This window comes from Mesoplodon mirus, assembly GCF_964341445.2.
Source record: "Mesoplodon mirus genome assembly, chromosome: 2".
NCBI classification, from domain to species: Eukaryota; Metazoa; Chordata; class Mammalia; order Artiodactyla; family Ziphiidae; genus Mesoplodon; species Mesoplodon mirus.
The window spans coordinates 4139796-4154604 of record NC_138977.1 but is presented as its reverse complement, the minus strand read 5'-3'; the positions used below and the strand labels follow the sequence as shown (position 1 = coordinate 4154604).

The window sequence follows — 14809 nt, the reverse complement described above, 5'->3', positions numbered from 1 at the left end:
TCCCAGGAATTAGTTAGTACACTTTTATGGTTTACAGTCCTATTCAATACACACACTGAAAAATGTGATCATGCTCTGCCAGTAAGGGAAAGCACTTAAATAAAAAATTAAAATAAAACATTAAAGTCCAGCTGTACAAGGATATTTATTAATCGGGGTCAAATCATAACCTAAGGGCAGATAGAGATCCACAAAGATGTATACAAAGTTCACTCAACTAAAGGCTATTTAATATAGATTTTGTAGAACTGTGTAAATAACTGCTTCTAAATTATACTGCAGAAAAGTAAAGAACTAATATAAAATATAACCCAAGGGAAAGAGAGAAAAGAATTAGGATGAAAAGATTTAAGGGCCAGGATGTCCACGTGCTCCCTGGACTGCTGAGAAGTGCGGGCCGCACCTGCCAGTTTTGAGAAAAGCAGCAAACACAGGACCAGCTGCTGTTCCAAAGTTAATTGCCTGCTGATAGTTTAATTTGAAACAGCTTCAGAGAGGCCCCCCACCCCTGCACTAAGCACTTAGGGCAGTGATAGGCCAGCTGATAAAACTTTTCAATTACCCAACTGATAAACCATATAAATGCTTCATTTTCATTCCCATCACACTAGGGGGGAATGCTAAAGTCACATTTCTTAAAACCACAATAAAAAGTATATATTCTCTGTAGAATGACATAAAATGTTAATAATCCTTTCTCATCTCCCATTGCAAAAGGATTTTTTCCCCCAAAGCCTGCATACACTTTAACTTTTCACCTTGTTTACAGCATTAGAGATGCTACAGCAAAAGTAATGATTTTCTTATAGCTTAGAAAACATAATGCCAGAAAGTAATGACGCACAAGCTATAGTTTATAGAGGTATGGGAATCAGAACATAAGGGTAGGGAAATACTACAGAATGCCAATAGTTAAACTAAGCCCAGCAGAGCATGACATTTTAATAGACATATTTAGAAAGGAGAAAAGCAAAAGCAAGTTAAATCTTCTGCTTTTAGCTAATCTATTTAAACCATAATGTGATAATGGTAAAGTGTCAAAATAAAATCCTAAACATCTTTATAAGACCAACAGTAGGGTACCAATGCAGAAAACCAAGACCCTTTCAAATTCTTAATGATAAAGTGGTTGCTATGAGTTTTAACATCATCAACTATTAACTGTGAGTGCACCAAACTATGTGCTATAAGTATTCTTCATGTTGAGTTCACCTACCTCCCTGTGTGGGTGACAGTTCAGGCCCATTATGGGGACGGTGGTTGCAACAGGCCCTACTGAACCTGCGCTGGGACCAAACCACCACAAAGCCATCTGAGATTTGTGAAGAAAACAGAAATGTAGGGTATATAAAATGTCAAAATTTAAGTGTGAATGAGAATAGGAGTTCGACAGAAACTTGAGTAAAAAATTTATCTTGTAAGAAGCAAGAGGTTTTCTCACACAGGTACACAAAGATATGAACATAAAGATGTTTACTGCAGCATCATTCCTGTTATGCTACCAATAAGCAATCCAAATGCTACCAATAAAAGACTGGTTACATAAATAATAATATAACTACACTAGAAAATTCTATGTAGCAGTTGAAAAAAACAATGAAGTGGAAAGTGGTATGATAAAACTTTCTAAAATACAAGTGAAAAGGCAAGTTGGCATAAATATATATATGAATATATATACACACATATATATATATACACTACACACACATATATATCCTCATTTACTGTAAATATTATTTGAATATATACTATGTATGTGCATAGAAAGCAGACTAGGATAGACACTGAACCATCAGACTCCTTTAATAATAGTTGCTTGTGGAATAAAGACAGACACCACATATTTCTATACTACTAAAAAATGTTTTCATGTGGTACTTGTTTAACTCTTGGGTAACAAAATGAGATAAAAATCCACAGAGCAATAAATAGTGCTTTGAGTAGAGGGAACTACAGGAGTAGACTATGAGTAGAAATGAAATGGGAGCAGTGTTTGATCATGTTTTTTTCTGAACATTCTTGATTACTTCCTCCTTTTTGTTTTCCTCTTTCAGAAATAATCAAAGAAAATTTCACTCAATTTTACGCTCATGTCCTTATAAAAACCCTTTGCTGACCTCTGCTTTACATATATGGTATCATACTGTACCTATTTTTTTTCTACAACTTGCTTTTTTTTTTTTTAATTGAAGTAGAGTTGGTTTACAATGCTGTGGCAATCTCTGCTGTACAGCAAAGTGACCCAGTTATACACATACACTCATTCTTTTTTTTTTTTTTTTTTTTTTGCGGTATGCGGGCCTCTCACTGTTGCGGCCTCCCCCGCTGCGGAGCACAGGCTCCGGACGCGCAGGCCCAGCGGCCATGGCTCACGGGCCCAGCCGCTCCGCGGCATATGGGATCCTCCCAGACCGGGGCACGAACCCGTATCCCCTGCATCGGCAGGCGGACTCTCAACCACTGCGCCACCAGGGAGGCCCCACTCATTCTTTTTTTAATGTTCTTTTCCATTACGGTTTATCTGAGGAGATTGGATATAGTTCCCTACAACTTGCTTTTTATCATCCAAAATTCTGTTTCTGAGATTTATCTATGTTGTCACACGTAGCTGTAGTTCCCTCAGTCCAAAGAGTGCTACTCTCAACATTCCTATACATAGTTCCTTTGGCACAGGTGAAAGAATTTCTCTAGGGTATATAACACCTGCTGGGTTGTATGGTATGGGCATTTCAAGCTTTACCAGACATTGCTCAATTACTCTCTAAATATGACGTACCAAATTATTCTCAACCTCTGAGAACTGTTACTGTCAATCTTTGAGATACCCGTACCAACTCAATGGAAGTGAAATGGTACCTCATTATCCCACGGAACACATCTTCTTAGTAGTAGCAAGGTAAAGAATCTTTTCAAATATTAGTTGGTTCCTTAGGTTTCATCGTTTCTGAGCTCCCTGCCCCTATTTTACTGAGTTATCTGTCTTTTTCTTTCTGATGCATAGGTTTTTATTTATGTTGGACACTAACTGTTGTGGCCTATGTGCATTGCAGCCATGACTTGTCTTTTCACATGCTTTTGCTGTCTCGATATACTAAGTTTAAAGTTTTCAGAGTCAAATTTATCAGTCTTTTTCTTTGTGGTCTGTACTTCTCTAAGAACTCATTCGTTACTCTAAAGTCATAAAGATATCCTTACGTATGTCTTCCAAACGTTTTACTTTTTTACTTTTATGTCTTTAGATTCTACCCTACAGAATAAAATAAAGCAAATTCCATCTAGATTTTTAAATACGGGTGATCAACTGCACCACTTGTTGACACGTCCGCTTTCCCTGCTGGCTCCATCACAGCATGTGACACAGAACCATGCGTATCCATCTGTGTCTTTGCTGGACTCTCTATCCTGTTCCCTCGACCTGTTTCTCTGCTGACAAAACACTTGCAAGAGTCTACCTCCTGGTCTTGATCTTTAAAGTTTCCTTGGTTATTTGGTTTTTCTTGTTCTTCCTTATAAATTTTAGAATCATTTTGTCTAATATTTTAAAAATTTTGTGATTTTTACTGAAATTCCATTGAACTTTATAAATGGGTATCAAAGGGCATTATGACAGGCTTTAGGAAGACTAATATTCAAATGATAATTTTTGAGAAATAGATTAAGGGTTCTCTGTTTTGCTGCCGCCTTTTTTTTTTTTCCTGCTGTAAGTTATTTCCTTGTAGTTGGTAAAGCATTTAAGGCAAAGTAGCTGGTTTTTCAGCCTCCATAAGTCACTGGGATCTATTATTCAGAGCTGGTGGGGTGATAAAAAGAGTTCCTAATTTTCCATTGCTGGCACGATTGCCACAGGGCTTAACTTTCTTCATTATCTTTAGCTCTTACCTCCCTCCCAATTAGTTTCCCAAACTGCCATTCCATAGTACATTTTTCTAGATGGTATTAATAGCTGTGTCTGGGAAAGGAAGCAACAAATTCAAACAAATTTTAAAAATCCTTTATAGTAAGTCTCTCACTTGAAGTTTTATAATGCACTTCAGTACATCAAAGACTCTCAGTAAAGAAATATGTCTAATTTTTTTTTTTTTTTTTCTTTTTGCGGTATGCGGGCCTCTCACTGCTGTGGCCTCTCCCGTTGCGGAGCACAGGCTCCGGACGCGCAGGCTCCGGACGCACAGGCTCAGCGGCCATGGCTCACGGGCCCAGCCGCTCCGCGGCATATGGGATCCTCCCAGACCGGGGCACGAACCCGTATCCCCTGCATCGGCAGGCAGACTCTCAACCACTGCGCCACCAGGGAGGCTCAAGAAATATGTCTAATTTTGTCTTAACTTACCATCTCCAAACTTTTTGCATGCACTAATTATTCACTTCTTGCATCCTAACTGATATCCCACAAAGAATGTTCCATGGGACAGCAATTTGGGAAATGGTGTATTTAAACTAATAACGAAAAGACAAGAAGAGTTCAGATATTTCTGACGTCTACAAAACAAACAAATCAAAAAGCACCCAGCAAGCCTCTTGAAAATGCCTTAGTGATGTTTTTCAGCTTGGGGTCTTAGTGTTGACCTATACTTAATAAGACTTTTCCTTTAACTTGACAAGAGTTTTACTTTCCTTCTTATTTCAGCACCGAAATGAAAGAACAGGCAGCCGTCCCAGATTTATTCACCTCTCACTGTGAAAGCTATAGAAGTATTTGGCCTTAGAAAAACACAGACCAAAGAAATGCATCTCTTATCCTTGCTGGGCGTTGAGCCCATGCTCTTGCTGCCAAGTGGCCCGAGGAGAACCAAAAAACATACCAAAATTAAGTGACTTTTATTTATATTTTCTCCTTTCTGCTCTGTTGATGCAGCAGGTATTAATTTGCTTGATGCACTGCTGGACTGACAGGGTGGCCTGGCTCAGCTAAGGATGGGAGGGGAAGAGGAGGTCACTGCCAATCTCAGCAGACACCCTGGACAGACAACAATGACCTTCCCTGGAAAACATTTCTCCTTTCTTATAGGGCATTACTTCTTGCTGTTGTAGTAACAAACATTCAATAACAGTCATGGGCGAGTTTTGAGAGTCAGGTTCTTCCCAATCTGCAAGGGAAAAACACTGGCATTTCCTTTCTCTCTTCGCGTTACATTTGACATTTATTCCATATTCATTTATTAAGTGCTCGTTGTGGACCAGGCACAAAGCTAATTGGTAGGGTTACCAAGACCAGCAGCAGAGTCCTTGAGAACCTAAACTATAAATTAGAGGTTGAAGACCGAGTACCACAAGCATTGCCTGAAGCAGAACTAGGAAGACTTGGATCCTGACGTGAGAGACTGGGAATGTAAATCCCAAACAATGGGCGCTCTGTGCTCCATGAAGCTGGAGACTTTTTCTTGTTTTCGGTTGTATCCTGAGCCTGGATATTTATCTGCTACTGAATGAGGAAGGGCTGGAGCCATCTAGAATCATGATTTAGCCATGCATGAATCTTTTCTATTTTATCCCAGCACTAGTTTGTCCAGCTTTTCCTTGACATGTTCCCCTACAGAATGGCACATTCCATCCTTGACCTGCTATGCCTGGAAATCTTTCCTCGCATTGTGCAGAAATCCACCCCCTCAAGGTTCCACCCACAGACGCATATTCTACCCTCTGGGATGCTGCAGGACACACAGAACCGTTCCCTCCACTGCTACTTTTTATTGTGAAATTTTCAAGTCTACAGAAAAGTTGAAGAAACAGTACAATGAACACCCATATATACTTATCATCTGTTCACCAATTATTAATATCTTCCCATATGTACTCTGTTTTATCTCTTGCTGTGCTTTTTTTCTTCATGAATTATTTGAGAGTACGCTGCACACTGAAGCCTGCATCACCTCTAATACATCTGCATACATCTCCTAAGAATAAGGACATTCTCCCACATAACAGCTTTCCTACTATACACCTAAGCAAAGTAATATTAATCAAATATTATCTAAAATAAAATTCATATTTAAATTTTCTTAATTATCCCCAGGTTTTTATTCTTTTATTTTATTTTTATTCTTTATTTTTTTCTTGGCCACACTGTGTGGCTTGTGGGATCTTAGTTCCCTGACCAGGGATCGAACCCAGGCCCTCGGCAGTGGAAGTGTGGAGCCCTAACCACTGGACCGCCAGGGAATTCCCCAAAGTGTTTTTTGGGGTTTTTTTTTTTTTAATCTGGATTTTAAAATTCCAGATGAAAAAAAAATCACAGCCTTTTTTAATCTAGAATATTTTTCTAACCTTTTTGTATTTTTCATAACATTACCCTTTTTTTTGGCCAGGAACACTACTACATAAGTGATATCTGCGTACACTGCTAAAGCATCAGCTGGAGCCACATATCGTCAGGTTGTCTCACTAGTGGTGATGTGGATATAAGTTGACCACTTGATTAAGAATGGGATCACCAGATCTCTTCATTGAAAAGGTACATTTTCCCCTTTATAATTAAAAACTTAAATATCATCTTATGGGAGTGTGAATATCTACTCCTCCAACAATTTTTTACCCAAGTTTTAGGAGCCACTGGTAATCTTTGCCTGAATCAACTATTACATTGAGAATTATAAAATGATAATTTTCTGATTCTATTTCTTCTTCTACATGGATTTTTTAAAATCCAGTGTGTTAGAATCCACTATCATTTAAAACTTTTTTGCTACTCAAATTGGCCCAGATTTGGCCAGTGGGAGCCTCTTGAAGCTGCCTCCTAGGCCTTTTTGACATGACCCCATTAGTTGAGCATTTCCTACTTTCTGTCACTAGGGGTCCAAGCTTACCTGTACTTTCCCCTTCCCAGGACCTAGAATTAGCCATTCCTCCAAGGCTCCCTGGTTCCTCTTAGAGGGAACAGCACTTATGAGGAACAGTTTTTCTAGTCTCTTCTATACAGCCCTCCAGGTGTTGGAAGCCAGTTATTTCTGTCCCATACCCCTCCCCAAACTTCCAAACCGAGGCTAACTTCACCCAATTTCTTACACAAGTCTTCCTGCAACTTAGCTTTGATTTCTACCCAGCTCGTCTCTTTCATAGTCCCTGTCCCAACTCAGCTGCTGTCTTCTATCCCAGTGGGTCCCAACCTGGCTCTGCATCAGAATCACTGGAGGACTTCTTTAATACACAGATTCCCAGGATCCACTCACTCCACACTTACTGGATGAGAATCTCTGGAGTAGATCAAGGGACTCTGTTTCTGTTTTCTTAAGTTCCCCAAGTAATACCAACATAGCCAGCCCACTGCATATGCCAATTTTTTAAGGCCTTGTGGACCCAGTATTGGATACAATACCAAAAGTGTGGCCTAGAGCTACCCACTTTTCTTGTACCAGACATTAGAGTTCCTTCAGCATAGCTAAATCAATGCTGACATTTCTGGGGAGGTGGAGGCAATGACATGAAATTTTTGACTCACGATGACTGAATTTAGTTGATGTTGTTGGCCCCGCCACGGGCCTTTTGGGGGATCTTGGTTTCCCAACCAGGGACTGACCCTGGGCCACAGCAGTGAAAGCCCAGGATCCTAACCACTAGGCCACCAGGGAACTTCCCTCATGATGAATTTATGAATCCTCCAGATCTTTTCCAACATATTGTTAAGGTGTATCTCCCCTATCTCTTCATGCTCCACTGATCCTTCAGCCTTAGGTGTAAGGATTTACATTTGTTCCAATGAAAACACATATTGCTTAATTCAGTTAAACTTTCGGTATGTCAAGGGTCTTATGCATCCTGATTTTATCATCCTAATTATTTTTTACCCTTCCAACTTTATGTCAGTCAAGCACGCTGTCAAAGACCCCTTACATTGCCTCTTTTTCTTTTTTTTTTAAGATTTTTTTTTGATGTGGACCACTTTTAAAGTCTTTATTGAATTTGTTACGATATTGCTTCTGTTTTACATCTTGGTTTTTTGGCCGCGAAGCATGTGGGAATCTTAGCTCCCCAACCAGGGATTGAACCCACACCCCCTGCAATGGAAGGCAAAGTCTTAACCACTGGACCGCCAGGGAAGTCCCTTCTATTATTTTTTTAAGTATTAAAAAATCACTCTTACACATATTTCTATGACTGTGGTTGTGGTTATATAACTGTATGTGTTTGTCAAAACGCATAGAATCATACAGCAAAAAGAGTAAATGTATGTGAATTACAACTGAAAAAAAAATCAGCCTTATATCCCAAATACTCATTTACATTTTTCTCTCAGATTAGGTCTCACTAACTTATTCTGATTGACAATCTCTGCAAAACGTATTGCTGTTCTAATAGAGTTTTCATAGATTTTGTATTATTATTATTATTTTTTTGCGGTATGCGGGCCTCTCACTGTTGTGGCCTCTCCCGTTGCGGAGCACAGGCTCCGGACGCGCAGGCTCAGCAGCCATGGCTCACGGGCCCAGCTGCTCCGTGGCATGTGGGATCTTCCCGGACCGGGGCACGAACCCGTGTCCCCTGCATCGGCAGGCGGACTCTCAACCACTGTGCCACCAGGGAAGCCCTAGATTTTGTATTTTTATTCATCTGAGGTCAATGCATTCTAGAGTTTGATACCTTGAAAAAGCATCAGGATTTGTTTACCAGGCCACTCAACCCAGTGAATGTATTATTACCATTTTATCAATTCCCACAATATAAAATGCAAAGAAAAAGTGATGGAATGTGGACTAAGGTGAAAATAGTATTTAAAGAATTACAGCCCTTCACAGAACTGGGTGAAAAAATCAGATACAGGCCTGTCATTCTTGCCTAGGAGTGGAAGTTAGACAATTTTCCACATATAAGTTTGACAAGGATTTAAAAAAAACTCTTCAGTGCTGCTGAAGGTCTTGTGAGACATACTCTCAGACAGCATGAGAAAGAGGCTGAAGCAATAGAACCTTCCTAGCCATTTGAAACTATCTAACAAGAACTTAAAGAATTCAACTGGAATACATATATACTGATAAAATCTAGAAAGAATTACATCAAATTTTTAGCAGTAGCCAGCCATTTCTAGCTGATGAAAGACATGCTATTTTTTTAATCCTTTATATTTTATTTTATTTATTTATTTATTTTTTGCTGTATGCGGGCCTCTCACTGTTGTGGCCTCTCCCGTTGTGGAGCACAGGCTCCGGACGCACAGGCTCAGCGGCCATGGCTCACGGGCCCAGCCGCTCCGCGGCATATGGGATCCTCCCAGACCGGGGCACGAACCCGCATCCCCTGCATCGGCAGGCGGACTCCCAACCACTGCGCCACCAGGGAGGCCCTAATCCTTTATATTTTAAAAAATAATTTAAAAATTTCTACAATGAGCCCATGTTAGTTTTATAATTAGGAAAAAAGCAGTACATATTTATAAAAAATAAATTAAAGAACAAGGAGGAAAGTAAACCACAAAAGGAAAGAAGCAGGGATAAAATAATTTTTTGCAAAGATATACCTGTCACTGATAGGAATTCTCAAAATAAAATATGTCTTCCAGGTAGTCAATAATTTTATAAAGAATTTTTGTTCAGAGAATGAACAGTATTTCCCTTGTGAAGCTTGAGTGCTACAGAGGATTCAAATATACAGTATTTCTAAAAGGGATACTTGCACTCCCTCCAAACAGTATTTTCCAAATGAGAAGCTTTATACAGAGCTAGTAAATACTATAAATTCATACCTTGAAGAACGATGCTCTGGTTTATTTCGTTCGTTTGGATCTGTAAAGAAAGAAGACAGTTACATTTTAAAATGCTCTTTAGACGTCCTGGGAAAGAAGTTCTTACATCCCAGCTGCCGTACCCTTAGATTTCACAAAGGACTGTTCAAAGGTTGCTGTGTCTTCCCCTTGTAAGGCTCCTCTTCAGAGTTGAAAGGATTTGTCTGACAGAGGAGGTACGAAGGATACGACGAAGGACGGGCATGTAAGGCTTTTACAGTTTGTTAAAATCACCTCCTTAGAAAATATATCATTACATGTATTGTTTCATTTTCAAAGATCTTTGCTGTTTTAAACACTTTGCTAAAACCAAAACAAATTTAGCTAAGGAAAGAAAGTAAGGAAACTGAAAAGCCACAAATTACTCAGCTCAAAAAAATCATTCCATGAATCATGGTTGGCAAAAGCTTCTAACAGGATGGGGAGGGGGAAACAAGGAGCAGTCAGCTACATCTGCACATACCCGGAGACCAGTAGAGCCTCTTCCTTAACTCTCTATCACCCAGAACTTTTCAGAAGTTGGATTTCCATGTTCCACAGATAATTAGGTCTAATGTGCCGTAAGGCAGCGGTTCTCAACCAGTGTCAACTTTGCTCCTCCTCCCCAAGGGGACATCTGGCAATGCCTGGAGACTTTTTTTGGTTGTCACAGCTGGGGAGAGGGGGCTACCAGCATCTGGTGGGTGGAGACAACGGATGCCGCTAACCACCCTACAACAAAGAATAATCTCACCCAAAATACCAACAGTGCTGAAGTTGAGAAATCAGGAGCCCGGCTGCTTGAAGTGTTGAAAAATGCCTCTTCGCACTGTTCAGCCTGAAGACTATTATATACAAGAGAAAGAGCCACGAAACCCACAGGATGTCTTGTGTTTTTTTTGACTCTGAGTAATTATTGTTTCTTCAGTGCATGCTTAAAAATAAATAAATAAATGAAGCAAAAAGATCTCAGTGTTATGAAAAAACTAACAACAGAAGGCAGTGGGTGAGCCACAGTAAAATCCTACACGATGACTGTTAAAAATCCTATGCAATGTTATCACAATAGAGTTCTCTAAAGTATCTTCTGAATTAACACGAACATATCATTTAATGGTGAAACAAAGATTAGACAGGGATTCTCTTTGTTTTTCTTCCTTAATTTTACTGCTGATGGAGCAGCATAAAGGCAACGAAGACATTCTCTAAAACTTCTAGAGAGATTTATGGAAGAAAAGGAATCAGATTTACATAGTTAAATATAAATTCTTTCTGAATGGGTTCATAATAAAAAAGAAATGTCTTTTTAAACCAAGGAGTTAGCACACAGGAAGACACTGTACTCTGAAACACTAACAAGTAGGAAGAGTCGCAGTAAAACATGTTTGTTAAGATATAATGCTCTTCAAAAGGCACAAGGTTAATACGCTTCTGGTTCCAATTTCTCTGTACGCTGAGCATTACTGCCGCTTTTAAAACTTTTGTTTTAATTTGACTTGGTTTACCCCTCCCTTAAATAAAAACAGAGTTTTTCACTTGTTGAGTACTAAAAATTTAACGTCAGGAATACAGCGCACATTTTACTCATTTTTTCTATCGCTCCTCTTCAGCTTTTAGCCTGTTAGTTTTGCTAACAGAAGTAAAGTATGATGTCTCAAGGTAAAGCTAGAAACTAGACGTAGATCAGCTGTCCTCGTAACAAAGCAACAAGTCTTACCTGTGGCCAAGGATGAGCTAAAAGTCTGCCCGTGACACCATTTGCTGTGGCTGTGGTCCTAGTTTCGTTCAGTGTTTTTAGGCATGTAATAGCGAATTCCCCTACAAATCTTCCTAGTCATACAACACACAGGAGGAGGGGAGAAACAGAGTCACAATGCATGTAAACAAGACCCAGCATCTGAGGGCTTCCCTCCAGGGCCTGTTCTGATTGGCAGATGTGTTATGATCAGTCTGCACAGCTGGAATGTGGCCATTCAGGAAGTGAATGGCTCATGGTTCTCCTTCTTTTCTGGTTAAAACAGGAAATTCTACAGTCATTTTAATACTTTCTGCTCTAAGAAAATACAAATACCTCCCCACTGTACTTCCCTATTGAGAAGTAATTAGAATCTGAGACAAAAACTTGATAATCTGTTGGAGGACATTTTAAACATTTCCTCCCAAATTCACTCTTAGCGTTACATGCGTTACATTTCTATGTAAATATGCATACACAGTTACTCCTAAGACCCATATATTTGATAATTTGAGGGTAAGGGTAAATTATCCATTACTCTCAATATTCCCCAGCCCCTAGCTCTTGGCAATGGAAAACAAATGAAAATACATGTTCTTGGATTGATCTTTTTTCTTAAAGTATACAAATAATTGTACTTCACATTTTGCCATAAGCCATCTTTTAGCTTGAAAACATATAAATATGTACTGTCTGTATGTTGTGTACCTCTGTGTCTACACATATTTTTATATACTTATTTTAAGCAAAGTAATTTTCATGATAGCCGAGGCTATTGTACAATTGTCGAGAGATACATTAGTGGTAACACTGAATTTCTGGCAAAATAGTAAGTGGTCATTTTGATCCAAAAGCTAAGACTGAACAAAACAAAGCACTGAGGGCAGATTTGGGATCTGGATCTTGCCAACAATAATAAAACATTTGGATTAAAATCCCCTTATGAAAAATGAGAACAGATCTGTAGCAAACATAGAAATTTCATCTTGACTATATACAGTGCTTTAAGCATATGGTTTCTATTTATTTCAAATTAAATACTCTGGCACACTCCCCCCAATTTTTTTCAGAGTTTCTAATTTTTAAATAATTAGAATATACTTGCAAAGCCTTCCCAAACTTTTACATATTTAGAAATCACACAAATAACTTACTAGCCCAAAGTCTCACCATTTCCACAAAGAAAAGAGTTATTAGAGATAAGAATGCCCTAATTCTAAAATTTAGTTGCCAAATGGTGCACATTTGCTGTGGATAATGCACTAACTCTGGGAGCCCACCAAGTAGAGCGTGATGATCTTTAGGTCACTCAAAAATGAGCAGTACACTCTCAATGTGAAGGTCAGCATGGCTGGGTGGCTGTGTGAAAGTGTGTTGGTTTCGTAGGTGTATGTCACCCCCCCACACACACAGACACGCAACGGAGAGACAGAGAGAGGGAGAGCGAGAGACCTTGCATTCCCTGTCCCCATTCATCCACGTCTCCTAGTTGATAAAGCTAATTGAGGAAATGGAAGAATACCCTGCAAGAATAACAGAGGCAGAAAGTAGGCAGAACTGGTGCAAAGGGTGCTGAAGCCTGGATGTGTGTAAATGTTGTGAGGACGTGCAAAGGAGGCAACGTGCACATCAAGGGCACCAAGAATCAGGAGAGTGCTGGGAAGTTTCCATGGGTCTGTGTGAGAACTCCAGATTACCCACGTTTTCCTGCCATGATGACTCCTGGTTCTAAGTAATCGGACATACACGACTCCAATGTTCATATATTTAGGTGGTGTACCACCATTGTAGAAATAGGCCCTTATTCTGGTAGGGACAGCTTTTTGGGAATGGCTAGACAGATTCTACTGATGCTAATTATTCAGGGTGATTCTGAATCTAATAATATGACAAACACTTTGAAATGAAGATGACAAAAATGCAAATGTCATCTTTTGCTTTGATTAAAACTAAGAAGAATGGCCAACTCAGAGCTTATTAGAATCCACTGTAAGACATTCAGGCTTTGAGGATTTGGCTCTGATCACTTAACTGGAGAGAAAAATCAAACCCCACTGGGTAGGGACTTACACTACTTGCTCAAGTCAGCAACAAAAGGTCCTAAATCATTCTTTGAAATTAGTGGGAAGACAGTCCATGGGAATGAAAATACATAGAGTGGGAATCTGTCTTGTACCTCATATTGGAATACTAACATGTCTCTTTAGAATGACTATTATCTGTGAAGGGATTCTGGATCAGACTCCAAAGCATTACTTACATACTCTGGCTTGGGAGTATGTATGAATAGTTTATGTTTTTTAAAAAAATGGTCAATGCATGTCAGTATTAACTAAAAGATACACACATTCTGAAGAATTCTTTGCACCTACGATATTATCGCCTCTTTACTTACGAGAAGCAGAATAAATAAAACAATGAATCCCTCCATTAGAAGACAGGGTATCTATGCAGGGTTCACAAATCCTACTTTAATGACTCTATAAGATAGCAAAACTGGTTCTACTCAAATAGAACATGAATGGAGTTTTATATATCTCAGTTGAGAGTTTCAGAGGCTTTCCTAAAATCTTTAAATGGTTCTTATATGTAGGCTGAGAAAATGGCAAATATGTCTACTTGAAAAAAATCCAGCATTCGTTCTAGAAATTACTGACACCAGCTAATACCTATTCACCTCCTCTTTCTTTTTTTTTTTTTTTTGGCTGTGTTGGGTCCTTGTTGCTGCGCTTGGGCTTTCTCTAGTTGTGGCGAGCAGGGGCTACTCTTCGTTGCAGCATGCAGGTCTCTCATTGCGGTGGCCTCTCTTGTTGTGGATCACAGGCCCTAGGCACAGGGTCTTCAGTAGTTGCAGCATGCGGGCTCAGTAGTTGCGGCACATAAGCCCTAGTGTGCAGGCTTCGGTAGTTGCAGCGCGTGGGCTCAGTAGCTGTGGCACATGGGCTCTAGGGCGCGCGGGCTTCAGTAGTTGTGGCACACGGGCTCAGTAGTTGCAGCACACGGGCCCTAGAGTGTGCGGGCTTCAGTAGTTGTGGCGCATGGGCTCAGTAGCTGTGGCACATGGGCTCTAGGGCATGTGGGCTTCAGTAGTTGTGGCACACGGGCTCAGTATTTGTGGCACACGGGCCCTAGAGTGTGCAGGCTTCAGTAGTTGCGATGCGTGGGCTCAGTAGCTGTGGCACATGGGCTCTAGGGCATGTGGGCTTCAGTAGTTGTGGCACACGGGCTCAGTATTTGTGACACACGGGCCCTGGAGTGTGCAGGCTTCAGTAGTTGCGGCGCGTGGGCTCAGTAGTGGTGGCACATGGGCTCTAGGGCACGCGGGCTTCAGTAGTTGTGGCACACAGGCTCAGTAGTTGCAGCACACAGGCCCTAGAGTG

At 40.1% G+C, this 14809-nt stretch overlaps 1 protein-coding gene across 6 annotated transcripts in view; it reads right to left on the bottom strand.

The window, feature by feature from the left end:
* Positions 1-14809, bottom strand: part of SH3D19 (SH3 domain containing 19) — a 171740-nt gene that overhangs the window by 93870 nt on the left and 63061 nt on the right. For all 6 annotated transcript variants that reach the window (XM_082611159.1, XM_082611160.1, XM_082611161.1 and 3 more), the window contains exon 2: positions 9677-9716. In XM_082611159.1, the coding sequence (XP_082467285.1) occupies positions 9677-9716 (40 nt within the window). The remainder of the gene's footprint in view (positions 1-9676; positions 9717-14809) is intronic.